Source organism: Biomphalaria glabrata, chromosome 5 (assembly GCF_947242115.1).
Source record: "Biomphalaria glabrata chromosome 5, xgBioGlab47.1, whole genome shotgun sequence".
Taxonomy (NCBI): Eukaryota; Metazoa; Mollusca; class Gastropoda; family Planorbidae; genus Biomphalaria; species Biomphalaria glabrata.
The window spans coordinates 38,266,107-38,292,504 of record NC_074715.1 but is presented as its reverse complement, the minus strand read 5'-3'; the positions used below and the strand labels follow the sequence as shown (position 1 = coordinate 38,292,504).

General features: G+C 37.6%; 3 protein-coding genes across 7 annotated transcripts in view; 2 read left to right on the top strand and 1 right to left on the bottom strand.

The window, feature by feature from the left end:
* Positions 1 to 4,264, top strand: part of LOC106059395 (gastrin/cholecystokinin type B receptor-like) — a 134,743-nt gene extending 130,479 nt beyond the window's left edge. For both annotated transcript variants that reach the window (XM_056030994.1, XM_056030993.1), the window contains exons 8-9: positions 2,435 to 2,536; positions 3,249 to 4,264. In XM_056030994.1, coding sequence (XP_055886969.1) covers positions 2,435 to 2,536; positions 3,249 to 3,404 — 258 coding nt within the window. In that variant the 3' untranslated portion in view covers positions 3,405 to 4,264. The remainder of the gene's footprint in view (positions 1 to 2,434; positions 2,537 to 3,248) is intronic.
* Positions 4,265 to 7,892: 3,628 nt separating this feature from the next.
* Positions 7,893 to 8,670, bottom strand: LOC129926331 (activating signal cointegrator 1 complex subunit 2 homolog). The gene is made up of 2 exons (XM_056029652.1): positions 8,593 to 8,670; positions 7,893 to 8,405 (listed from the first exon to the last, which is right to left on the bottom strand). Exons 1-2 carry the CDS (start codon positions 8,668 to 8,670, stop codon positions 7,893 to 7,895), a joined length of 591 nt encoding a protein of 196 aa, XP_055885627.1.
* An 8,144-nt stretch (positions 8,671 to 16,814) lies between these two features.
* Positions 16,815 to 26,398, top strand: part of LOC106059290 (inactive tyrosine-protein kinase transmembrane receptor ROR1-like) — a 348,350-nt gene continuing 338,766 nt past the window's right edge. Inside the window, exons 1-2 of one of the 4 annotated variants that reach the window (XM_013216882.2) lie at positions 16,815 to 17,037; positions 18,389 to 19,114. In XM_013216882.2, the coding sequence (XP_013072336.2) occupies positions 19,057 to 19,114 (58 nt within the window). In that variant the 5' untranslated portion in view covers positions 16,815 to 17,037; positions 18,389 to 19,056. Of the gene's footprint in view, positions 17,225 to 18,336; positions 19,115 to 26,398 lie in introns of all 4 variants that reach the window. The other 3 variants (XM_013216876.2, XM_013216872.2, XM_013216866.2) reach the window with 3 other exon arrangements.

Sequence of the window (26,398 nt, the reverse complement as noted above, 5' to 3'; positions counted from 1 at the left end):
CTCTGTAACATGAAGCTCAAATAGATAAGGTTTAGATTCTAGGGACTTAGAGGCTCTGTAACGTGAAGCTCAAATAGATAAGGTTTAGATTCTAGGAACTTAGAGGCTCTGTAACGTGAAGCTCAAATAGATAAGGTTTAGATTCTAGGGACTTAGATGCTCTGTAACGTGAAGCTCAAATAGATAAGGTTTAGATTCTAGGGACTTAGAGGCTCTGTAACATGAAGCTCAAATAGATAAGGTTTAGATTCTAGGGACTTAGAGGCTCTGTAACATGAAGCTCAAATAGATAAGGTTTAGATTCTAGGGACTTAGAGGCTCTGTAACGTGAAGCTCAAATAGATAAGGTTTAGATTCTAGGGACTTAGAGGCTCTGTAACGTGAAGCTCAAATAGATAAGGTTTAGATAATTCGAAATAAAGTACACCTCACGTTTACTGGTCAGTAAATGACTCACCTTGGTTCTCATAACAAGGTCTTCATTTATAAATATAAGATAGAGAATGATATATTGCGTAGTGGTAAAAAGATAAACTGTTGAGTTTGTGGTGTTGGGTATGAGATGGGATGAGGTCCAGGCAGCTCATAGGTCGAGACAACTCATAGGTCCTGACAACTCATAGGTCCAGAAAGCTCATAGGTCCAGATAACTCACACAGGTCCAGACAACTCATAGGTCCTGACAACTCATAGGTCCTGACAACTCATAGGTCCAGACAACTCATAGGTCCAGACAACTCATAGGTCCTGACAGCTCATAGGTCCAGACAGCTCGTAGGTCTTGACAGCCCATAGGTCCAGAAAGCTCATAGGTCCTGACAGATCACAGGTCCTGACAACTCATAGGTCCAGACAACTCATAGGTCCTGACAGCTCATAGGTCCAGACAACTCATAGGTCCTGACAGCTCATAGGTCCTGACAGCTCATAGGTCCAGACAACTCATAGGTCCTGACAGCTCATAGGTCCTGACAACTCATAGTTCCTGACAACTCATAGGTCCTGACAGCTCATAGGTCCAGACAACTCATAGATTCATAGGTCCAGACAACTCATAGGTCCAGAATACTCATAGGTCCAGACAGCTCATAGGTCTTGACAGCTCAAAGGTCCAGACAGCTCATAGGTCCAGACAGCTTATCCAATTCTCCTTTTAGGCGTACGTGTAATTTGAAATCACAGACATTTAATTTAAACCTAGAAAATTTTCTTTACCAAATAAATAAATAATTAGTTAAATAGAAGCTCAACTTTTATTCGCGAATATCTATCGGCGTTCATTATCAGTGCTTTAACTCACTCAATTCAACTGTCGCCATCTAGTCTTCACTCTTTTATAAGACTTCACTTCCTGTGCAAGCAAGGTCAATACGCTTACACAATAAAGTAGATGAAATCTCCCATTCTCTGAGCATCTCCCTTCATAGCAGGTCGACATGCTTTACATCAGCTCGTTTACAGTCGACATGCTTTACATCAGCTCGTATACAGTCGACATGTTTTACATCAGCTCGTATACAGTCGACATGTTTTATATCAGCTCGTATACAGTCGACATGTTTTATATCAGCTCGTATACAGTCGACATGCTTTATATCAGCTCGTATACAGTCGACATGCTTTATATCAGCTCGTATACAGTCGACATGCTTTACATCAGCTCGTATACAGTCGACATGCTTTATATCAGCTCGTATACAGTCGACATGCTTTATATCAGCTCGTATACAGTCGACATGCTTTATAACAGCTCGTATACAGTCGAGACCAATCGTCATAGTAGACCTAAACACTGACCTGCAACGTCACAACCTGTGGGCAGTGGAGACCAATAGCTCGTTGCTACGTCACAGGTCTGTTGCGACGTCTCAAGTCAGTGTTGACGCTCTCTAGAACGAATGGTCTAGGTACACTCCGTAAAAGTTTGAGATGACCTTCACCTTCACCTATCCCTTAGTCTAGTGAACTGTAGAGGTACCATACATGATCTGTCCACCGCTGTTAACAGAAGTCCATATCGTTATCTCGTGATAATGATATACTTTGTATTGACACGTTGTAACCTCTGCTTAATAAATCTTCTTCAGTTACTATTTTGTACTGTGACAAAAGGTTGACTTCTTTCGTCCCTTATGCACTGTATTTGAACACAATATTTTTAACCCTTAAATTTATAACTCGAGACAACTTCTAAACTTCTTGTTAATAAAAAGAAAGAGCGCTTACGTCCCAGGGTGGGGGGAAAAGAGCAGATATGGGATTGTAAAGAAAATAAATCTGTGAGAATGTTTCTGATTAACTATTTCATCACATAGCCAAAAATCCTCAAATTCGAATGGTTACTAATAAACTTCAAAGCTGATAGTTCAAGTTTTATTCCAGACTTAGTACTTATAGGAATACCATGTAATGACGTTGTCTGTTCTCTCCACAGAATCCTATTTTGTATTGCTTTATGCACAAAGGTTTTCATACATTTCTGTTGAAGCTAGTCAGATGTCACTGTACCAGTGGTCACACGAGAAAACAAAGAGCTGTGAGTACTACATGTCAAGGTCCAAGGTGGTCAGAGAATTGATTGGTGCATCTATTGAGTCCGAGTGGTCAGAGAATCTTTAAGCAGATATATGTGTGTAGCGGAAGCAATGGTCTAAACGTTCAGATAATTGATTTCTTGATATCTCTAGGACTATATATATTTCAAGGGATCCGTGATCAGTGAATCAATAATGTACAACTAGATTATGGGAGGGTCCCAATGGTCAGTGAATCAGTAATATACACGTAGATATAGGAGGGTCCAACTGGTCCTTGAATCAATAATGTACACCTAGATACGGGAGGGTCCCAGTGGTCAGTGAATCTGTAATGCATACCTAGATATGGGTGGGTCCCAGTGGTCAGTGAATCTGTAATGTACACCTAGATATGGAAGGGTCCCAGTGGTCAGTGAATCATGTAATGTACACCTAGATATGGAAGGGTCCCAGTGGTCAGTGAATCGTGTAATGTACACCTAGATATGGGAGGGTCCCATTGGATACATAAGATCTAAGTGATCACTAAACAGTTACTAACGTGTTGGCCTCGAGTGATTTGATTTCTGCGGTATTATAGACGATATTGTTATTTGGGTAGAAATTTAGTTTTACACCGTAAAAAGGTAGATAATCAGAAGTTGGCACTAGATGCAATTATTTGTCATATAGTATTTACCACAACGTAAAAAGTGTTTGTTTCCCAAACAGCTCAACCTGTCCATCAGTCGAAGTGACAACAGCTCGCCGAGATCGCCAACTTATAAAATGATAAACCAACGAGTTGTCCATTGTGAGTCTTCAAGGGACAGTGCGGTCACCACGTGTATAGGAGAGACCAGCGCAATGCTAGGGTCCGGAGTCTGAACCTGGACCTGAACTTGAACTATGGTGTTACTGTCCAAACTAATGTCTGACTTGAGTCCAAACTAAGTCTGACTAAAGTCTGCTTCTTGAAATACTGGTGACAACAAAAGAAGTTTGTGTTTTTAAACCTTGAGTAACTTCATCTCAACATTTTATCAACATAAACGTATGAGCCACTGGAGCCTAATCGTTTAGACGGCGCCTGACACTGTTAACATTAACATGGAGGTCGCATTCCTTGTATTGTTGTTATTATTACAGACATAATTAAAGCCATTTTAGAGACACTAGCAACAATATATTGGGTGGCAGAGTTTTCATTAAGAGCTCATCTTTTTCAACTCGCCATACTCTAGCACCAATGTGGTGATTTCAAAAGATAAACTTTCAAAAAGAGTTTTCACCAATGAAAACTAGCACAAGTTCCAGTTCTAATTGTGCTTGGTTAAAAAAACAACTATTGTTATCTTTTGTCATGGCCAACAATCTATGCTCACATTCTTGAACTTGATATGCATAGAGTTATGCTACTTGATAATATGTTAATGTTTAAGGCAACTGTAGGAGAGTTGCCAGCAATGCAAACGTTTCGTTTTGTTTCTTGTAAGAGTTCAGTGTGTGGAAAGTGCCACTAAGATGTTCACTAACAAGAGCTTCAAGCAGCGGAAGCGGTTTAATTGGCCTAGAGAATCATTCTCCCTAGCCTCCAAGAAAGCCACTATGATAATCATAATTCCATAAGACTTTTGTTGAAGGAATTTAATCCACAAATTTTATGATACATTTTTGTTTCTTGTTCTTTACTCATCAAATGCATTTATATGTTGAGATTTTATTTCATATTTAAACAAATAAAACATTTTTTTCCCAACAATCGCTTGTAAAATCTCAATTCTTTGTGTGTACAAAATGATCAGATGATTGTAATACAATCGCCACTTTTTCATATTGCTAACACGGAGAGGTACTTTCTCCAAAACAAGTGCAACCCATGGTTAGAGGTTATGCAGCCTCCGACTGTCTGATATGTGTTTTCTTGTTAATATGAAAAATGGCTAGGTCGTCTCTCCCGATGGAGGTCTATCTTATTCCGAAAGTCATCCAACAGGCTAAAAAAAAACAAAAACTGATCGCCCCACTTCCGATATATAGATGTAATCAAACAGACTTCAAAGTAGTGGGCTTAGCTGCTGACAACTGGAAGACAGCCCCTCGACTGTAGTATGTGGAGATGGTGACCAAGAAAGCTAATGATAGTGAAAAAAAATGGTCTCAGCTCAGTTAAAAAAAAAAGCGTGCCAAACGAAAAATAGCGTGTTCCTCTACTGGCCTGTTATGGTGTGTGTATGTATGTGTGTGTATCTTTATAGTGATGGTGAGAAGAAGTTAGCTATTGGTTGGTGGCTATGAAATGTGAATGATGCAAGATAAGCGGCATTGTCGTAAGCTGTCTTGGGTAGGCCAGACGACTCCAGAACGTCAGAATGAAAAGACGTGTTTTTTGTAGTGAGTTAGATCTTGTTCTACATAGCATTTTATATTAATATTATATTATTACATTTATTTAATTTCATCTCAAGTTAAATTTGTCTATATTGTAATAAAGGCTAATATTTAGTATTGCTGACAAAGAAATTATTCCAGTTGTTTCAAGTTTTTACAAGTTAAAATAGCGGTTAGTTGTCTACCAGCAGTTTGGTGCTACAAGTCAACAGCCGTTAACAGCACCACCCAATCGAATGCCGCCTTAATCTGTGTTGTATGTGAACTGAAATGTCTCTCGAGAAACATACAGTTACCTGTGCTCTACGAAATAAACTTTAATAAACCATAGTCATTCTACGAGTGAAGGGGGACAACTCGTTCACTGAACCCTGTGGATAAAGTAATCAACTAGTGATATTGTACTCGGTTCCTAAACAATAATAGTAATTGACCTACTTGGATTGAGATTAATTGACAGCAACATTCTACCGCAATTCGATTGTTTTCACTGAAATTTTTTAAAAATTATTATAATAAAATTATTTAAAAAAAACAACAGGCGTAGTCTTCCAACATAATTAACCAATAGAAATAATTAAAAATGAGAAATTCTTCAACAGGGCAGATTGTAAATATAGGAAGGGTAAGGGACATAATGTGGTTTCTTAAAAATAAGTCATAATATTTATGGATGGTGTCCCTTTCCATACTGTTTACATTATTAAATATTTCATAGAATCATGTATGTACTATACATTTTTTAACAATTTTCTGGTTTAATTTTTCAAAATATAGCATTTAATAGTATCTAATCGTGTAATAAAGTATAATAAAAAAAAAAATAAAGTTATAAATATGTTTTGCAGCGCCTCTATCATTCACTGATAACATCTCCAGATGTACTTGCATTATTTTATAATTACACAAAATCTTATCTTATATAATACAGACGTTACTTCAAAAAAGAAGATGATTACGTCCTACGCGTCATGCATTTAGTCATATATATTGTTGTAACCCTGCCTTGCACCAGTGCTTGAGGTGCGTACTAGCGCACTAGTGAACGTAAACAGGAAGACACTAGAAGAGAGAGAATAACAGTGCATCAGGGATTGTGAAGAGTCTGAATGTTTGGGAAACTAAGAGGCCAACTTTTGTGCTGCCTGAAGGTTGTAGTAGGGACCTGGAGCGAAGCGGGGAAGGCTGTCGTTGGTCCACATTCGGGTTAAGTAGCAAAGGACTGGTATACTTAGTAGTAAGACTCTAAAGAAGCTGAAGGATGAATCATCATGTTATGTGTTTACCCTAGTGAATAAACACAACTATTATTTCCTGTTAAACTGTGTTGAGTTGCATGCCTTTTCGTTGAGTGCCTAACCTAGAGTTACAACAATATTAACCAATGACTTAAATTCTGCCAAGTCACTGGTTTTCCTGGTTAGCTCAGGCAACCCATCCCATGCTCTAATAACTCTAGGGAAGAAGGAGTATTTGTAAAAATTTGTCCTAGCATATGGGACAAGGAATGTGCCTTTATCTTTGTGTCTTTCAGAGTATTTTATTAAATTTTGTTTTTGTATTTGAAGATTATGGTTCAGTGTTTTATGTATAATTGCTGCTTTACTTTTGAGCCTTCTGTCCTGAAGGCTTTCTAAATTTAGTGATTTTACTAAAGGTGTTACTCTAGTCAAATGTGAATATTCGTTTGTTATGAATCTCACTGCTCTATTTTGTGTCTGTTCCAGTTTCTTAATGTTTTCTTGAGTGGAGGGGTTCCAAACGGAGGAGGCATATTCTATTATCGGCCTAACCAAGGTATATATATATAAAGAGAGTTTTATTTTCAATCAACAATATTGTTTAAAAAAAACAACTCGTCACTAGAAAGTAAAAGGGTAAGGAAGGGGACATAAGTTCATTGTCAGAAAAAAAAAAAAAAAATAGCCATTCTTTAGTTTTCTGAAGATGCTGAAGATAACCATGCAATCACACTTGTATCCATACAATTCTATCTCTTGTCACCAATTCATTACATATAATGTATTGTTATCGTGTTATAACAGCCCAACTCCTATATAGTCACTTTATAACTATTAAAACTTGTTAAAAGGCTTAGGAAGGCATAAATGTGTATCTATATTTAGGAGGAATTTAATGGTTTGATTACAGCATAAGCACATGAGTGTTTCCTGATGGGAACCCCAGTCTAGTTTTGGCCATACCAACACCAGTTAACCGTTCACCTTCACCTCAATCATCTTGTAGTCTGTTGAATCGTTGGGGCATCACACCAGATCCGTTGACCGTCATCTCTTTTCCTCTCTGACTTTTGTCTTGAATAGAATTTCTTTCAATGACATCCCGGTCCATTCTTGTTGTCTTCACATGGATTTCTCTGTCTGCTTCTTGTTTTTCCTTCCTGAAGGAAGGTCTTTTCGGTTCCGCAGAATCCCACAACCCTTTCCAGCCCAGCTACGCATCTACCTCTACATACCATAGTTTTATTTCAATACATCGATTAAAGTCAGAACTTCATAAAACATGGATGGTGGGTGGAAGGTGGAACCTGGACACGGATCTCCAAAATCCCCAATAAATTTAACAGTTGATGTATATCGCTGATAAAAGAATGATTAGCTCGTTAGCCACTTGGGGAAAACTGTAGTTTGACCGTTCTAATTTTTAAAAGTTGAACATAAATAAAAGTAAATTTAACTAGAGAGCTACTATAGATTTAGATCCACCATCGATTTTGAAAGGATTATCGCCTTCCTGAAAGGACTAACGCTTTCTGGGATTTCCGAATGTAAGGCTTTATTGATTCAAGAGTTTAATAAATTAATGTTAGGAAAGTATTGCGCATAGTCTTAATATAGATCTTAAGGCCTATCATTGGAGTATTATAAAGTGTATAGATCAATACATTCGCTTAACCAAGATTCTTTCTCTGGGGAGAGGAGGGAGGAAGCGAATTAAAAATGTTCTATTTTTTTAAATTAGTTATTAAAATAAAAACAATGGCTCTCTGGGCTGTGAATGGCTCTCTGGGCTGTGTATGGCTCTCTGGGCTGTGAATGGATCTCTAGGCTGTGTATGGCTCTCTGGGCTGTGAATGGCTCTCTGGGCTGTTAATGGCTCTCTGGGCTGTGTATGGCTTTCTGGGTTGTGAATGGCTCTCTGGGCTGTGAATGGCTCTCTGGGCTCTCGATGGCTCTCTGGGCTGTGAATGGCTCTCTGGGCTGTGGATGGCTCTCTGGGCTGTGAATGGCTCTCCGGGCTGTGTATGGCTCTCTGCTCTGTGAATGGCTGTCTGGGCTGTGAATGGCTCTCTGGGCTGTGAATAACTCTCCGGGCTGTGAATGGCTCTCCGGGATGTGAATGGCTCTCTGTGCTGTGAATGGCTCTCCGGGATGTGAATGGCTCTCCGGGCTGTGAATGGCTCTCTGGGCTGTGAATGGCTCTCTGGGATGTGAATGGCTCTCTGGGGTGTGAATGGCTCTCTGGGCTGTGTATTGTCTATAAAAAAAATTATTTTTAATGTTTTTCTTGTTTTTATGATGTACTATTTCAATTTCATTGAAGACAAAATGACAACCAGTTAAAATGACAACCAGTTAAAATGACAACCAGTTAAAATGATAACCAGTTAAAATGACAAACATTTAAAATGGCAACCCTCTCACACAGTACAATCACTAATTACTGATGATGGCAACCAGATCTGGAAGAACACAGTAATTACACTGCAATAGCTGCTCAAACCACCGTCCATTAACTCCATCTGGACGTGGCGCGTGCTTGTCTCTAGAAAGGTCAATCACGGCTAATCTGGACTTGAAATGAAACGTGTCATTCTCTCCTGAAATTGTTCATTACTTCTACGCTGACCACTGGTGACAAATCCTGAGGAGTTCCAGTGATGAAAAATGATACAAAGTTAAAACCAAATCAAAGTAAAGGCTCGATGTGTTAAAGATGTCAATGAAACAGACTTCAGTTGTTCTACACAGAAACTTCTGTCAGTGGAGGAGTCCAGGTGAAAATGTCGTTGGCAATCGATGTAATTAATCCGTAGAAAATAAAAAGTTGATTCCTTTAAGACCATAAATTTTTTTATATAGGGCTGATAATGGTAAGCTAAATTCTCTGATCTGGTGTGGCGTGAAGCTTATTTCTATGTTACACAATCGCAGTTGTAATACTTCAACTCTGCTTGGCACCAATAGATTGTGTGGTAAGTGAAGTAGAACAAGTCAAAATTAAATTCAATAAGTTCATTTTGAATCAATCATGTAAGTAATGTTAGTAGATCTAGACTAACAACAATACATTTGTACGATTGGAATTTTTTTAATTAATTGTTTTTCGTTTAGCGCAATTGTCATTTTTTATAGCATGCTCAGTGCACTATTATCCAAACTCTTTTGTGGACCAATTGAGGGAGGGGGGTGTCTGGGAGAAGGTTTCATTACTCCCTTTTCAAAAGCAATTGTTTCAAAAGTTGCTCAAGTCTGAAATAGAACTTAAGATCTGGCTTTTTTTCCCATTAGCTTAGTACATTTTTTATTTTTTTTTAAATAATTAATTACTACTAATAAATTAATTAGGGAATTTCGTATTGATTCATGTGTTGTCACTAGTACAAAGTTTTTACTTGATCTTGAGTTGTGAGAGAATTAAAATGTATAAGATTTCACCCAGACAGACAGACTTAATATACGCTTTGTAAAAACGATAGCGTGTTTAGAATCATTGTGATAGCCTACTCTTCAGACAAACTCAACCAAAGAAAATCAATTCATGGTGGATTTTGTTTCAACTAGAGATACAATCTACATCAGTTCAAAATTTATAGTGATATTGTCTGACAATTTTTTTCCGTTACCAAGAAGTTTTTTTCTGCATTTTATTTAGAAACTAATTCACGTGTAGGTCTACTAGTCAATAAATTCAATAGTTCGTGGAACACATTCTTGGAATCACTGACCTAGACGTACCTTATAATTTAGACTTAAGCTCGACCATGCCTATGGTTTTCCTGGAAAAATGAAACAATCCGTTCATGCATTATTGGTACTAGGGAAAAACTGATTCTTATACAAAGTTGTCCTAGCATACAAAATAACAAATATGTCTCGCTTTGCGGCTTTTTAAGTATTTTATTAGATTATGTTCTTGTAGTTGTAAGTTATAATTTAGTATTTTATATAATACAGCTTTTTTACTTTTTGGTCATCATGAGTTCAGTGATTTTACAAATGTGTTAGCTTACAGGTCACACTACTTCTGGGACAATTCTCTTGCTTCATTTATAAAGATGTCTCTTGTTATTGGAACTTGTGGTAAAAACAACACTTATAAAATGACAAAATCAAATTTCCTTTTAATTTCGCGGCCGCGGCCCCCGCTGAACTATTCACACATATCAAGTCTTCTGAGAATGTCTTTAAAGTCGTTCCGTTTCCTGGACAGCCCCGCACGACTTTCATACGGTACACCGACATCAGTGTGATAAATGAGCACAATGCGTGAGCAATTCAAGACCCGACTCAGAATGTTACTGCTGTTATTTCCTCTACCTCCCCAATGCACCCCTCCACTTCTTTTTTTCTCACGTGCCTTGACAGAGCCTCAGTGTTGGGTTGGTCAGATGTCCACTGATTTATATGCTGTTCGCTCTAGCATCGCATGTGTTCACAATCATTTTGTGTGTACTTGGGGACTGGACGCTCGCCCAAGAGAAAGACGACCCCACTTTCTCTCAATTATCGCTCCTTCTTTCTACATTTGGGAAAAGCGGCTCCAGTGAGCAGCCCTTGAAGGTCACGATGTACTCACTACCTTGTTGCAGGGGGCGCTGACTGCCTCATTGGACAGGCGAGTTAATTAATACTAATTATAGATTGGACACGTTATATAGACTCATCTTTCTCGCGTCCCTCATCTCGTGACAGTCTGTAGTGGACAGGGTCACTCGGTAGAGTGGTCATAATGATGGATGCTTTTTCTTTTCAATTAAATCTAATGTTGCAGTATAAATTTGCTCGAGTCACATTTAAATTGGATAGATTCTCTGCTCAATTAAATCTAATGGTGCAGTATACATTTGATGCCACAGTATAAACTATTCTATCCGACGAGATGTGATGAGAGACAAAACACTGGAGTAAAGCGTCGAAGACTTTCAAAATTACACATTTGTAAAGTTTTTTTTGTCAAAGCTTACATCAACTCCCTCTTTCTGTCTATATGTCTGTCTATATGTATGTTTGGTAAAAAGTTTGCACCCGTTATTTCTCCTACATCCAATCTCAGATCAAGCTGAAATTTTGCACAATTATTTTTTGTATATGTCAACACAAGACTCGGTAAAAAAAAATTAGTTAGTTAACTATTGGTAATTCATTATTATGTTTTGTACTCGAACAAGGGAAAGAAATTTTCCTTGACTGATAATGTGGTATAAGTTGAATTATTCCCCTCTATTGTTGGCAGAAAAAAAATGTAAATAACTATCAAACCTATTTTTTCATAAGCAGCTCACCGGCTCAGTGGTGACCGTGTTGGCTTGGCTGAGGTAGCACAGGTCGCTCCCTTTTATGTTTTATAAATACATTTCAAAAGCGATGACCCAGATACCCCTTTTTTTCTCTCCCAACCCCCCCTCTCTACCTGGTTAAGTTAAGTGTTAGGATCATAGCGTACTGAGAAAGCTAAAAGTATGAAATTACGTTAAACAAAAACAATTGGTATAAAAAATATTTCTAATTGCACAGATTTTTTATTGTTAGTCTAGGTCTATTACAAGTTTTAATTACATGACTGATCAAAACTAATTGATACAAGTACGCTTAATATAGGCTTCTTTTTTTAAGTATTTTTTTTTAATTTTTGCTTGTTTTAAAATCTACAATGGCTAGCTAAGTTAATAAGTCAGTCAGTCGTGGTGCTGGTCACTTTTCTTCATCACTGGTATCAAAAGTTGAAGCAACTGTACGTAAACCTTAACATCAGCTATTTTTCGTGACCTTTTCATAATGACCTCCTCATTATGACCTATTCATTATAACTTATTCATTATGAACTATTCATTATGACCTATTCATTTTAACATTTTCTTCATGACCTCTTCATTAAGACCTTTTCCTAATGACCTCTTAGTTATGGCCACTTCATAATGACCTCTTCATCATGACCTCTGCATGATAACCTCTCCACCTTGCCCTATACGTAGCAGAGCTTAGGTTATCAGCTAGCTGAAATATATATTTTAAAAAAAGTAACCGATTGAACAAATCAGATTTTAAAACGTTTACATCTTGTAGTGTCCTCAATGTCAAGGTCATGCAAATTAGATTTTGTTTTATTTTACGCATTAAATAATATCTCGATGTTTTGATACTAAATTACTATGGAGGCTGAGAGAGAGACAGACAGACAGACAGACAGACTAACAGAAAAGGAAATAGAGAGCGAGCCTTAAAATTTCATTCCACAGATAATCTAATTCACTGGGTTAAAAAAGTCTTTTAGGTTGATCGTAAAATGTGATCCGTTTATTCCAAAAATATCAATATAAAGCCTGGCGGACGTAGCCGGTGTGTACTGCTAGTAGTTATAAAATAATGCTACAAAATTGAATATCTTTTTGGAAGCACAATAGAATCTCAAAGGTAACTTTCCGAAAATCTGTAGGCCCTATTTAATTGACAATAACACGACACTTGGTCTTCCTCTGGGCAGTTATTGGAAACACGAACCGGAGTGACCAGTAAATATAAAACCTCTCGAGCAGTCTAATGGTCAAGTACTAATTGACTTGGACGCAGACGCCAAACTTCATAAAAGAACTGGTCATTATTCTTTTTTTTTCTCAAAGTGTTTGTGCTAAGGCCAGCGACTGGGTCAGTCGAGGCGGTGGTGGGGACTGGGATGTCTGGCTCTCCTCTCTGACCACCTATTAGATGTCCAGCGAACTCTCTTGGGGAGTGTCCGGCCTGAGATCTGACAGAGATTGATGGTCTAACAATGGTTGATGGGAATATGGTGGAAGATCTGTGTAGGGAAGGCGGACAAGAAAATTTATAACAGACCTTTCTAATAGTCACCACAGCACTAAATGTGATGTTTGAGGATGACCTTGATTTGTCCTTGACACACATGCGCTCTCCTGACTTGTAGAGACTGTTTCTACTCAGATACTTCAAGGCCTAAGTGTAAAGTTGAGATTAACATCCTAGGTCGATAATAAAGTATTGTTTTTACACAATAGGCGTTAGTATTCCTTGTTACTTTAAGAGTAAGATAGCATGTATATATGTATACATTTTGACATGTATATATGTATACATTTTGACATGTACTATGTATACATTTTGACATGTATTATGTAGACATTTTGACATGTATTATGTATACATTTGACATGTATTATGTACACTTTTGACATGTATTATGAAGACATTTTGACATGTATTATGTAGACTTTTGACGTGTATTATGTAGACATTTTGACATGTATTATGTAGACTTTTGACATGTATTATGTAGACTTTTGACAATATTAAGTGGATTTTTTGACAGGTATTAAGAGGCTATTTCGACATGTTATGTGGATATTTTGACATTGATTATGTAAACATGTTTTATTGGCATGTAGATATGTGGGCGAGTTAACATGTGAGCATATTTTAGTGACATGCACATATGTGTACGAGTGGGCACGTGGGCATGTTTTATTGGCATTTAGATATGTGGGCGAGTTAACATGTGAGCATATTTTAGTGACATGCACATGGTTGGGCGAGTAGGCATTTGGGCATGTTTTATTGGCATGTAGATATGTAAGAGAATTGACATGTGGGCTTGTTTTAGTGACATGAACAAAATGACTTGACATGAACATATGTGGTTGATTTTATCACGTGGTCACCCTGGCATGTATGAACGATGGCATGTTGACATTTAGGCAAATGGGCTTTCAGCACGCATGCGTGTTGCTATGTAGACAAATAGAGCATGTTGGCATTCGTGCATGTCGCAATGTATGGACATCAAAGAACTCCATTAGTTAGTATTTAGTGAGAATAAAGCATACAGACATGTCTATATCTATTGACATCTAACTACTATACGTTTTGGTAGACGGACAATTGAGGTTTGTTGGAATCTAGACATGTTGTCACGTACAAGCATCTAGACATGTTACCACGCACAGGCATCTAGACATGTTACCACGCACAGGCATCTAGACATGTTACCACGCACAGGCATCTAGACATGTTACCACGCACAGGCATCTAGACATGTTACCACGCACAGGCATCTAGACATGTTACCACGCACAGGCATCTAGACATGTTATCACGCACAGGCATCTAGACATGTTATCACGCACAGGCATCTAGACATGTTATCACGCACAGGCATCTAGACATGTTGTCACGCACAAGCATCTAGACATGTTACCACGCACAGGCATCTAGACATGTTACCACGCACAGGCATCTAGACATGTTACCACGCACAGGCATCTAGACATGTTACCACGCACAGGCATCTAGACATGTTACCACGCACAGGCATCTAGACATGTTACCACGCACAGGCATCTAGACATGTTACCACGCACAGGCATCTAGACATGTTACCACGCACAGGCATCTAGACATGTTATCACGCACAGGCATCTAGACATGTTATCACGCACAGGCATCTAGACATGTTATCACGCACAGGCATCTAGACATGTTGTCACGCACAAGCATCTAGACATGTTACCACGCACAGGCATCTAGACATGTTACCACGCACAGGCATCTAGACATGTTACCACGCACAGGCATCTAGACATGTTATCACGCACAGGCATCTAGACATGTTATCACGCACAGGCATCTAGACATATTATCACGCACAGGCATCTAGACATGTTACCACGCACAGGCATCTAGACATGTTATCACGCACAGGCATCTAGACATGTTACCACGCACAGGCATCTAGACATGTTATCACACACAGGCATCTAGACATGTTACCACGCACAGGCATCTAGACATGTTACCACGCACAGGTATCTAGACATATTATCACGCATAGTCATTGCGCCTATAAGACATGTTGGTTATAGTCATTGCGCCTATATGACATGTTGGTTATAGTCATTGCGCCTATATGACATGTTGGCTATAGTCATTGCGCCTATATGACACGTTGGTTATAGTCATTGCGCCTATAAGACATGTTGGTTATAGTCATTGCGCCTATATGACATGTTGGCTATAGTCATTGCGCCTATATGACATGTTAGCTATAGTCATTGCGCCTATATGACATGTTAGCTATAGTCATTGCGCCTATATGACATGATGGCTATAGTCATTGCGCCTATATGACATGTTGGTTATAGTCATTGCGCCTATATGACATGTTGGCTATAGTCATTGCGCCTATATGGCATGTTGGCTATAGTCATTGCGCCTATATGGCATGTTGGCTATAGTCATTGCGCCTATATGACATGTTGGCTATAGTCATTGCGCCTATATGACATGTTGGCTATAGTCATTGCGCCTATATGACATGTTGGCTATAGTCATTGCGCCTATATGGCATGTTGGCTATAGTCATTGCGCCTATATGACATGTTGGCTATAGTCATTGCGCCTATATGACATGTTGGCTATAGTCATTGCGCCTATATGACATGTTGGCTATAGTCATTGCGCCTATATGACATGTTGGCTATAGTCATTGCGCCTATATGACATGTTGGCTATAGTCATTGCGCCTATATGACATGTTGGCTATAGTCATTGCGCCTATATGACATGTTGGCTATAGTCATTGCGCCTATATGACATGTTGGCTATAGTCATTGCGCCTATGGACGTGACATGTATATCTCTAGGTATGCTGATATGTAAACCTGCAGTAGATATTAACATTTTTTAAAACCATATAGAAAGTTACTTTTGATGAGCTGTTGTTTTTAAAACGACACCCAGAACGTTGCCTTTGGTATTAAACAACTATCACCGTGGACAATGTCTATCCATTCTGGTTGTCTAAAAAATTAAACATTTCTTATACGTAACTTTTAAATATTGACCTATTTTAAATTCCTTTTTTTTTTAGCTTATGTGTCCGCTATTAGGTAAGCAACACAAACAGAAGGATACAAGGTTTAATGATTTTTTTGCACAATAAAAATTTGAAATTACATTACTATAGCGTTTTTTTTCCAGCATTGAATATGTCATTAGTAACATTTATAACAGTAAATGATAATCAAAAGTCACTCCCTAGAGTGGGTCTGAGGTTTTCATATATCTGCCTCTTTTGAAACGCACGGTGGTTAATTTCGGCCGTCAGTCGTAGCCAAATAAACTCACAAAGAACAAGTCCAAGGAATTAAGCCTCGGTCAAAAATGTTTTGTAAAATGTTTTACATGTTTCGGATGTTCCTTCAGAGTTGAAGATAGTTTACTTCCTAGTCAAAACCTCCCGTAGGACGACGGGGGATGGGAGCGGGCTGGGTTTGAACCCTCGACCGTCGATAAATCCGAATGACAGTCCAGCGCGCAAACCGCACGACCAGGCAGCCATAAACAATTAATAACAACTTTTAAAAACTTCAATTTCAAACCTATCAGCATTAAAACACGGCTAAAAATGACCTGGAGATTCTTTTTTTAGCTTAATATCTAATTCAAACCATGTGAAATACCGGCGCCGACAGACTTATTGGGTCACAACGAATATCGCACTCGGCTCCCTTACGGAGAAGGCCGAATCCTTTTTTTTTCTTCCACCCCTCCTCTTCTTGTTTGAATCGTCAGCGGTGCGCGAAAACGTTTTGAAGCAGACGGCAGCGCTGCTCGAGGCGGGCTGGCGAGTCAAGGGGAAAGAACCAAGTGTGAGAAAAAAAAAAGTTGTAGAGTGAAAAAAAAAAAACTTTGGAAAAAGATTTTCTACCGTCCGCGGGCTCCGCTGTTGATATTTCGGTTCGGTCGTTTGTTATCGCATGGCAAGCAGAGAGTGAATTGTCTACTTTCGCTCTTCTAGTGGAGATAGTGTAGTGGAGTTATTCAGCATTGCCAGTGCTAAACTTGTTGAGTTCATTTAGATTGAGATTTCTATATATGTAAGTGATTGTGGTGTTGTGTGCAGTGTCTTCTGTGCGCGTGGGAAAACAAAACCTTTGTGATTTCTGGGACTTCTCTTGGAGTTTACTTGATGTAATATTCGCGAATCAATATAGATCTCTATTTATATAGACTTTGGGCCTCATTTTTCGGTCTATATGTATCATTCTAATAGTTGGCCTTGAGGTGGATTTTTCATTTATTTAATTATTAATTAATACAGACTTCTCTCTTGATTGATCTTATAGATAAAAAGTGCAAATATCCATATCTTTGATTCAAATATGTTTAGTTCATTTTTTATGTGTTAAAACTTCATTTTGAACACATACACATACAAAAGAAAGTGTTTACTCATTATAAAATGATTTAAAGCGTCATAAAAGTTGTACATGTTCTAAGTCCTAATGCATTAAAGAGTTAAACTGAATAATTTTTGTTATAAGTTGTGTATCAGATAATTACGGTGACTAACTTTAAAAATTACCACCATTTAGTAGAAAACACGCTAATTAGTTTTTGGTCGAATTAATGAATATAAAAACAACAACTATTTGCATCATTTAAAGCATAAAGAAAATAATGTTAAAGTTCCTTATTGAAACCAATATTAGAATATGGCCCTCTGTTTGGGGCATAAACTCAAACATAAAGAAACTAGAAAAAAAAAACGCAAAATAGAGTCGTGGGATTTATTTTTTTAAAAAACCTAACATTTATATTTGAATTACACCATTAGTAAAATCACTACGTTTAGAGACACAAGAGAACAGAAGACTAAAAACTTAAAAAAATTGAACCCATTTACATTCTTTTTTTTTTTAATTAATTAAACGCTATTTGGACAGTACGTTTTCTTTTGGTCAACTTTTTAAAAATTTTAAGTTTTGTGACTTCCAGACACCGATGCATATCTGACCTCTTATTCACCATCTCTCTAAAACTATAAAACATCTCTCTAAAACTATAAAACATCTCTTTATTAGAACAACAGTTTTGATTATGTCAGATCTCTAGACCATTTACATTTCTAGGGCCATATTTCTATAATACGCCATCCCTCTATGATTATAACATTTCTGCGATGTCATGTCTAAATATCTATAACTCTCTTAATCATTGCAAGTGACATAACTTAAAGATAATTATATAGAAAAATATTTAAAAAAAAAACGAATCTAGACAATTTCTTGCGAAGTAGATTTAATTATCGTTGTCGCCACCTCTTCAGTCCCCAGCCCCCTGTGTGTGGAGTTTGTTAGTTCTCTAGAGTTAATTTAACAAATATTTTCATCCAGACCCGAACTCTGCTGCCGGCGTCGTAAGGCTTTTTTTTTTTTTGGGTGTCAGAACTAAAGTCCAATAAACAAAGCCTGAACAGAAGTGAAAATAGAAAAAGAAAACACACACACACACAGCCCAAGCTGTTTTCAAATAGAAATGAGAGATTTGTGGAGAGACCATATTGAAACAGCGTGAGAGAAATTGCGATCTGAAATTAAAAATTCCTGTTCATTCTTTGAAGAACAAAAAGTACAATAACATTGGAAGAGAGGACCCAATACATACATCAATCGATCAATATCAACGGACTAAGTCAGCGTCTGATTGGTTTTCATTTATGTTCTATTCGAATGTATAATTGTGAATCAAGGCCTTAAGCTGTTTCAAACATTTTACTAGACTGACTATTAGAAGAAAACATCACAGTAAGAACAAGCCTTGACTCTATTTGTCAGACTCAGAGTTATGACTGGAGTTTCTGGTCGGAACGCGTTTTTAAAAGTTGTATCTTTCAATGTGATTTTATAATCACACCACGTCGAATCAAATTTGTTGAATTCGTATCACTTCCTGTCGTTTGATGGGGAGACAAGCTTAGATGACAAGCCATCAGTGTCGGATTAAATCCCCGTGGATGAGGCGGGGCAGCCCGTCCGAGTAATTTGGATTATTTCCACCTGTGTGTTTCTTTATTCTGAATATATCCATTCATTTCGTTGTTCCTGACGTCAATTATGTCTATCTCATTCGTTACTTTCTGGATATTATTACCTGTTTATCTACTGACCAGAGGTAAGTCTTTATTAGCTTTGTTTTGGCTTGACCTATTCACTTCACATAGATCCACATTCATCACAAACACAAAACACAGACATAAAACCATTTCAACACAGACGTTCAGCAACACAGTTTGGAAATGTTTTTGTTGAACTGTCCCAAGAGCAAACGGTCATAGATATGACTTCACGTGAAACAATGTCAACATTTTAGAAATGCGCTCAGTATATATTGTCTTATAGTTCTGAAATTACCGTCATCTTCAATGAAATAGAGGTGGGGCAATTATTTATGATCATTTTGATATTCGCACAATACCATAGGTAACCGTTTTCTGAGCATCAAATAAACTCGGACTAACATATGTGAATAAGATTGTTTTAATTTGTTTACGCTTCTTCTAGTTGTATTGTCGTATTGTATTCAATCATTGGGTAAATGTTTTCTATAAACCGTTTGTTCAATCGAGGCTTTAATTTTACTTACAAAACACGAACATAAAATAATGCACGCCAAACACAAATCGTTTCACAGATTTGCATTGTTTTACAGCTAATTTATAGAATTGTCAAAGGTAATCATTTACTGTTAATTAAAACCCTTTCTAAAGGGAAGGGGGGTGATATTCCAAACACTCTGGAATTCAGGAAAAAAAATTTACCAGAGCAAACATTTAAATTATTTTAAATGAACCATTAGCACGATCCAAAAGACAAATAGCAGCCTGCTATGTCCAGGAGACTTCCATGTGGATGTGAACAGTATTCCAAAAACTCTATTCATTGATAGAACATTTGGCTTTGTTTGTTGGTCACCATTTTGAGTTGTGTGAGCTAATGTCTAACTCTGACGACAGGATTTGTATTCTGCTATGCACTTGTGCTTTCTGGAATTTTGTTTTCCTGATGCAGGGACGTAGCTGAGGGTTGGGTTTAATTCATTGTCTCTAGCTCCTCTTTGGGTGTTTTTCCGATTGCGCATACTCCAAGTTTTAAGGATGATGAGAATTCTGTATAGGTAAAATAGTTTTACTTTCTCCTTGTAAGGACTGTAATCTTCTGATCTTGTAAAATAACAAACAAATTCAAAAGTATAAGTATCTAGTAGATACTGTTTCAGTGTTCATTTGATCTTAGGGAAGATTGCAAATTGATTGCCTTTTGCCTACAGCAATGGCCGACTGGGTCAAACATTAATAGATTCCGACTGTGAGTCCTCCACTTGCGTAGCTTCATTCTCTTTGATTATCTGCAGGTGTTTACTTACAAAAACAGCATCTCACAAAATTCATGCCCGCCACCTCTGTCTCTCTTTCCTTCTCTCTTACACACCTTCCCATTATCTCTCTAGTCTACTGTAAGTCTCTACTCAAGAAAAATTTTCTTTATAGTTTAAAAAAAACACACAACAACAAAAAACAAACACTCCCTTTGATCATCAGTTTCCTCAGAGTGAGTACTGAGTGAGTACTGTAATGCACTGGCGAACGGTAATAATGGTGGTTTTAGTGGTGTGAGTGTGAAGGTATTCAGACTCAGTGTGGGTATTGTTTATGGTTTAATTAACAGCAAGTCCAGATGTGGCCTGGGTGGATTACTAAACAACATACACACATACATACGCAAACACACACCCACGCGATATATGTGCGGTGATGCAAAACATTCTAGGAGAAAAAAACTAATCGACATGGGAGAGCGGGGATAGCCAGGAGCAAGGTCTTCCTTGTGTGTGATCTATGAGATGGTACTAGAATGATCTAGCAGAGAGTGTCCACTACAAGATGTAACTAGTATGATGTTTTAGGGTGTGTCCACTACAAGAGTTACTTACTATGGTGTTGTTAAGTGTCCACTACAATATTTTTTGTCTAAAGTTACATGACATCTATAGTTACATGACATCTATAGTTACATGACATCTATACTTACATGACATCTATACTTACATGACATCTGTAGTTACATGACATCTATAGTTACATGACATCTATAGTTACATGACATCTGTGACTACATGACATCTATACTTACATGACATCTATACTTACATGACATCTGTAGTTACATGACATCTGTAGTTACATGACACATCTAATTTCATGTCATCTGTAGTTACATTACATCTAGAGTTATATGACATCTAGAGTTACATGGCATTTGTAGTTACTATAGATATGACATCTATAGTTACATGACATATATAGCTACATAACATCTATAGTTACATGACATCTATAGCTACATGACATCTATAGTTACATGAAACAATAACATCTGAGAATAAGACAATAAAACGAAAACTTTTTAAAACAGAAAAAACAATTGAGAATAATAAAAAAAAATTGTTGATTTTGTTATTATATCAGCTTCTTTCGTTCTTTGAGCCGACCATGAAATGTCATTTTCTTTGCCCACATAGTGTGATGATACTCTCTTGAAATAGTTTCATGGCTTAGATAACAGCAAGGCATAGCGCTGTACTAAAAAGTAACATTTTTGTAGATATAATTGATACATGGTTCGTTTTTTGTAAACTCTGTAAAGAAGAATTAATGTTCTATCTACCTGACTTACAGATCCAATCTTCCGACAAAAACAAAACATTGCATGCACCTGTAGGTTTACTTTTAATGAGCATTCAAGGGGAAACAATTTCGACCAACATAATCTGGATTCCACGGACTGTAATGAAAGAGGTCACCGAAGACTTGACCTACTCATCAAAATGACTGAAGCACAAACGTGATCTGTGGTCATTAATTAGACAGCAGAAGACAGATGGGCATCCTTAAAACAAATCTACTCCTCCCTCCCCCCCCCTCACAACGCACGAGCGTCGTGCTACTTCAGTCAGTGTGTACTAAAAGTTGACAGGCACTCATCCGATAGCCCCAGGTGTAGTAGTAGCGTGAGTGAACTCACTATCTCACACACACGCACACGCACAGACATTGAATGCAACAATAAGGAAAATACACGTTTTAATAGGCAGTGAATGGGTGTATCTAAAGTGTTAAGGGACCGTAAGAAATTCCGAGATCACAGTATATAGATTGAAAGAGAGAGAGAGAGAGAAAGAGACAGAGAGGAGAGGAGAAAAGGGAAAGAAAGAAGAGAGAACAGGCGATACAAAATATTAATTAAATGAGTAAATAAAAGAATGAGGAAATAACTAGAGACAAATATTTAAGTTGTGCGTGAGAAAGAAAAAGAAAGCAAACTCAATACAGACAAATAGATGTGTATACATACGTATATATTAAAGTTATGTTTTTAAAAACACAAGAATGAAGCAAAGATTTACAAAAGAATGTGTTCTAACATATGCAATCAATATATAGGAGTTTTAAAAGAAAATTATTATGATTAATAGTTTAGTAGATAAATTGGGAAAATCTAACTTTCCGATGCATTTCATTGAAGGACTGATTCATTCACAACAGACAAAACAAGTAGTTCAATTGATTTCTATGGTTTTGAACTTCTGCAGACCAAGGGACTCAAAAAGCTCAGACTGAACAATATCTCAACACTACTGACTAAGTTTTCATCTCCATGTTCTGTTGTCTCCCTACTTAGGCATGTGGTAACCAAGCTTCTAAACATTTAGCTATTTGAATGCCTGGCTCAGAAAGACACATTCAGGTCAAACTTTACAAACTACGCCTACTCCTAATTCACTTTAGTAGGTCATTTTGTAGGAAAACATCTACAGATTTAGAAAAAAAAAAGCTCGCTTCATAAGCGTCACCTGCAGTTTAAGGGACAAGGAAGCAACAGGGGCGGCCCTGGCAGTTGCTGTCATGTCAGTCGAACAGAAAGCGAAATGTTTTCTACTAGCAGCTTACGAAAAATATAAATGTGTAAAACTAGATCTAATTCATCACCCAATTTTTTAGTACAAAAAAGCCTTCCTTAGTGTTTGTGCTGTCCATCTGTCCACCCATGTTTCACGCAGGCCTAATACAATCCTCAAAAAGACACATGGTTTTCAACAGTTATAACGTTTTGTTTCGTGTAATGCACAAATTGTAAGACTTATTTCCTTATGGTTAATAAAGATTATTATTATTATAGAGGTACACTTCTTATTCCATTCCAAATCTATACAAGTGTTCCTTTTTCCCTAGTACCATTAAAGAGTAGAATGGGTTGCTTGAATCAGCCACGAAAACCAACGACTCAGCAGAGTTTAAGTCACTGATTAACATGCATGACTAGATGGACACTTGAAATGTTTATGACCTAATTATCTTCTCTTTTGAAGTGACGTCTGTAATCTAACAGGCAATAAGCTAAGGTTAACCTGGAAACTAGCTGAGCTATTGAAAATCTTATTTTACCATTGTTGTATTGAGATCGTGATCAAAACAAGTGCAAGGGTTGTTGTTTTTTTTTTAGGTCTTCCGAATTTGAACCTTATTCTTTTGTAAATTAAATATGCAATTTTATTTTCAGTCAATAGCTCAGAAAATTCTCGTGTCGTCATGAGTAGTCGTGGGAACAGCTGAGAAATATTCTTGAAAAAAAATAAAAATGTTGATTGGTTCGGATTTGTTCGGCAGTTAGGCTAACTAAATCTCTGACCTTTGAAATGAATATTGTAATTCAACAATAGAATTAAACTTCTTAAAGTTATTTAGATTAAGTGTTTACATTTTAATTTGTGAAGTTGTGTTACGTTTGTAAATAAAGAGTCAGATACAAATAAAGAGTCAGATACAAACAAAGAGTCAGATACAAACAAAGAGTCAGATACAAACAAAGAGTCAGATACAAACAAAGAGTCAGATACAAACATCGCATAGTTTGCATTATTCAGAGTAACGTTAAGTCATAGATTCACTGCAATGTCATTAATAAAAAGTATTATTATTATTTAAATCATATTTTTGTCTTCCTCTGATGACATCTCCTATTTCCCTACTTCTGACTGTGTTACTCTGACTGCTTCATTCAAAAAAAAAAAGGGTCTGATTGGTTGTAATTGTATTGGGTAACTTGATATAATCCTTTGGCAATGATCTGTGATGCCATAGAAACATTCTACGATCTGCCCTAGTGTACATTATAACGACATTTTCCATTAGTACCCCCCCTTCCCTCTTTCTTTTCCCCACATACAACATTGTCATCATTCGAGTAAAACGTTTGTAGCCCCCCCCCCCCGTCCCCCATTACATAACCCTCTGTCTCCCCTTTCAGTCTCTCGTCTGGCGTCTCCCTGAGTTTGTGCTACAACGTGACCGCGGCCGTAAATCTTGCTCATGTCCATGTTCCAGCCCCCCTCCGCCCCCCCCCCCCCGCCAACTTTTTGTTTAGTTCCCTTTACAAAAGATAAATGTTCTGGCATCATTGACGTCCACGTGATGTTCTATCGATCTTTTTCTCTCCCCCCCCCCTCGTTCCACGTAGAACAAAAAATTAAGAAAAAAAAAACACACAAAAAAACTCAGTATCAGGCACTCAAGCACAAGGCGGGAAATGATTTGACGGGCTGGTCTTTTGTTTCTCTTAGTTGACTATTATAATCATGCAGTTGTTAATCCCTCGGCCTCCGATCATATGTGTGCGTGTGTGTGTGTGTGTGAAGGAGAATATGATTTAAAAACAAACAAACATGTGTGATAGAGTTGTAATGGTTCCGATTTACAAGTCCCTACCACAATACATGTGTGTGTGTGTGTGTGTGTACAAAAAGATTTGGGGTGCGGGGGAGTAATAATGCTTCCGCTCACCATTTGAATGTCTCGCAACAATAACAAAAAAAATATTTAAAAAACTAAAAAAACTAAAAGCCAACTGCTGAGAGTCATTTGCTGTATTTTAATTATTATGTTAATATTGTTCGCTGCATGCTCTCTGCTTCTGGTGAACTCTTGGCTTAGCGTAGTTGACATGCGCACACGAACTAGAAGAAGAAATCTTACAAACATTTAGAACATGCTTCGCGGAAAAGATTTTTTTTGTTCGTGTTTGTGTGTGTGTGTACCCAGCTTGAACACTGCACGTGTGTGACTAGCATGAGCACGTGCAAATGTAGACTTTAAAACGAGTAATGGAAACAAAAAGTATTTTTTGGGGGGAATCAATTCCTCCTCAATTAATATGTAAATATGTCAATACCACTTTATTGTTCATTCTATTCATTTCATGTAATACATCATCTATGCAAAGAGCCTATCTCATATACAGAACACAATGGAACTCTTCTTTAAGCAGACCAACTCAGGATTTCTACATAGACGAAGCGCTAAATGTTCGTTTACGACTATTTATTTTATTTCACTTTTGACTGAATAGAAAGAAACATTTGAGTCGAGTCCGAGAATTCCTGGTGAGCCGTGCTCTAGTCAACACGTAAGCCAAATTTAATTTTTGAGATGTTTATAGTTTGAAAATTGTAACGATCAACCCAGAGTTTGACAGTGTGGTTAAACAGATAGTTACTTTACCCTACGATAGACATAGTCAAATCGTTGCAGCCGTTTTCGAACTATCCGTCTAGTGTCCAAGTTCCACCCAGTGTCCAAGTTCCCCACCCCCCCCCCTGTGTACCCCTTGAACCCATGAAGAATGTGCAAGGTACTAAGAGAAGTAGTAAAAATGGCTAGATCCCTAATTTTGTAGATCCCTAATTTTGTAGATTCCTAATTTTTTATTTAAAAAAAAAAGAGGATTTTTAAACCTTAAAGTATAGAACTCTCCAACCCTTTTAGTTGTTCCTACTCATGTATATAGTAAAAGTGTCCAGTATAAATCCTCTTTAAATCTCGTACGCAAAAAAAAATAAATCCTGTCCTGTTGAGCTGCAAGACAACATCCGGTGCACATATTCTTTTCTTTTATACGATCGCAATTTCAATCGGGACATCTATATCAATAGTTCATTAACTCTTTGAGGACAGAACATCTAGCCCGAACCCATGATGCAGACATTGAAGGTGAAGATCACCCACTGGAAAATGAGACAGTTGCTTTTAACTGGAATATTGTTTTAAGTGCTTTTGTGGCGACATAGTCGCGGCGTCAACTTGTGTAGCTTATTGACATTTTTTTTTCTAGATTTTTTTTCGTATTTTTTTTTAAAGTCCTTTTCATTGAATCTGTTCAATTGTATGAACTAGCAGCAGTCGAGCGCAGACGAACGGTATAATTAGTGCGTCCCGCCAACGTTTCTTGCACTTCTAACCGTGTCCTTCTGGCCCGACTCTCAATGTGCTCAAGATTGCATGGCGCAGGATCCACTCGTGGTGTTGGTATCTGCTGGCCAGGGCGCCATAAAACTGCTTTTGTG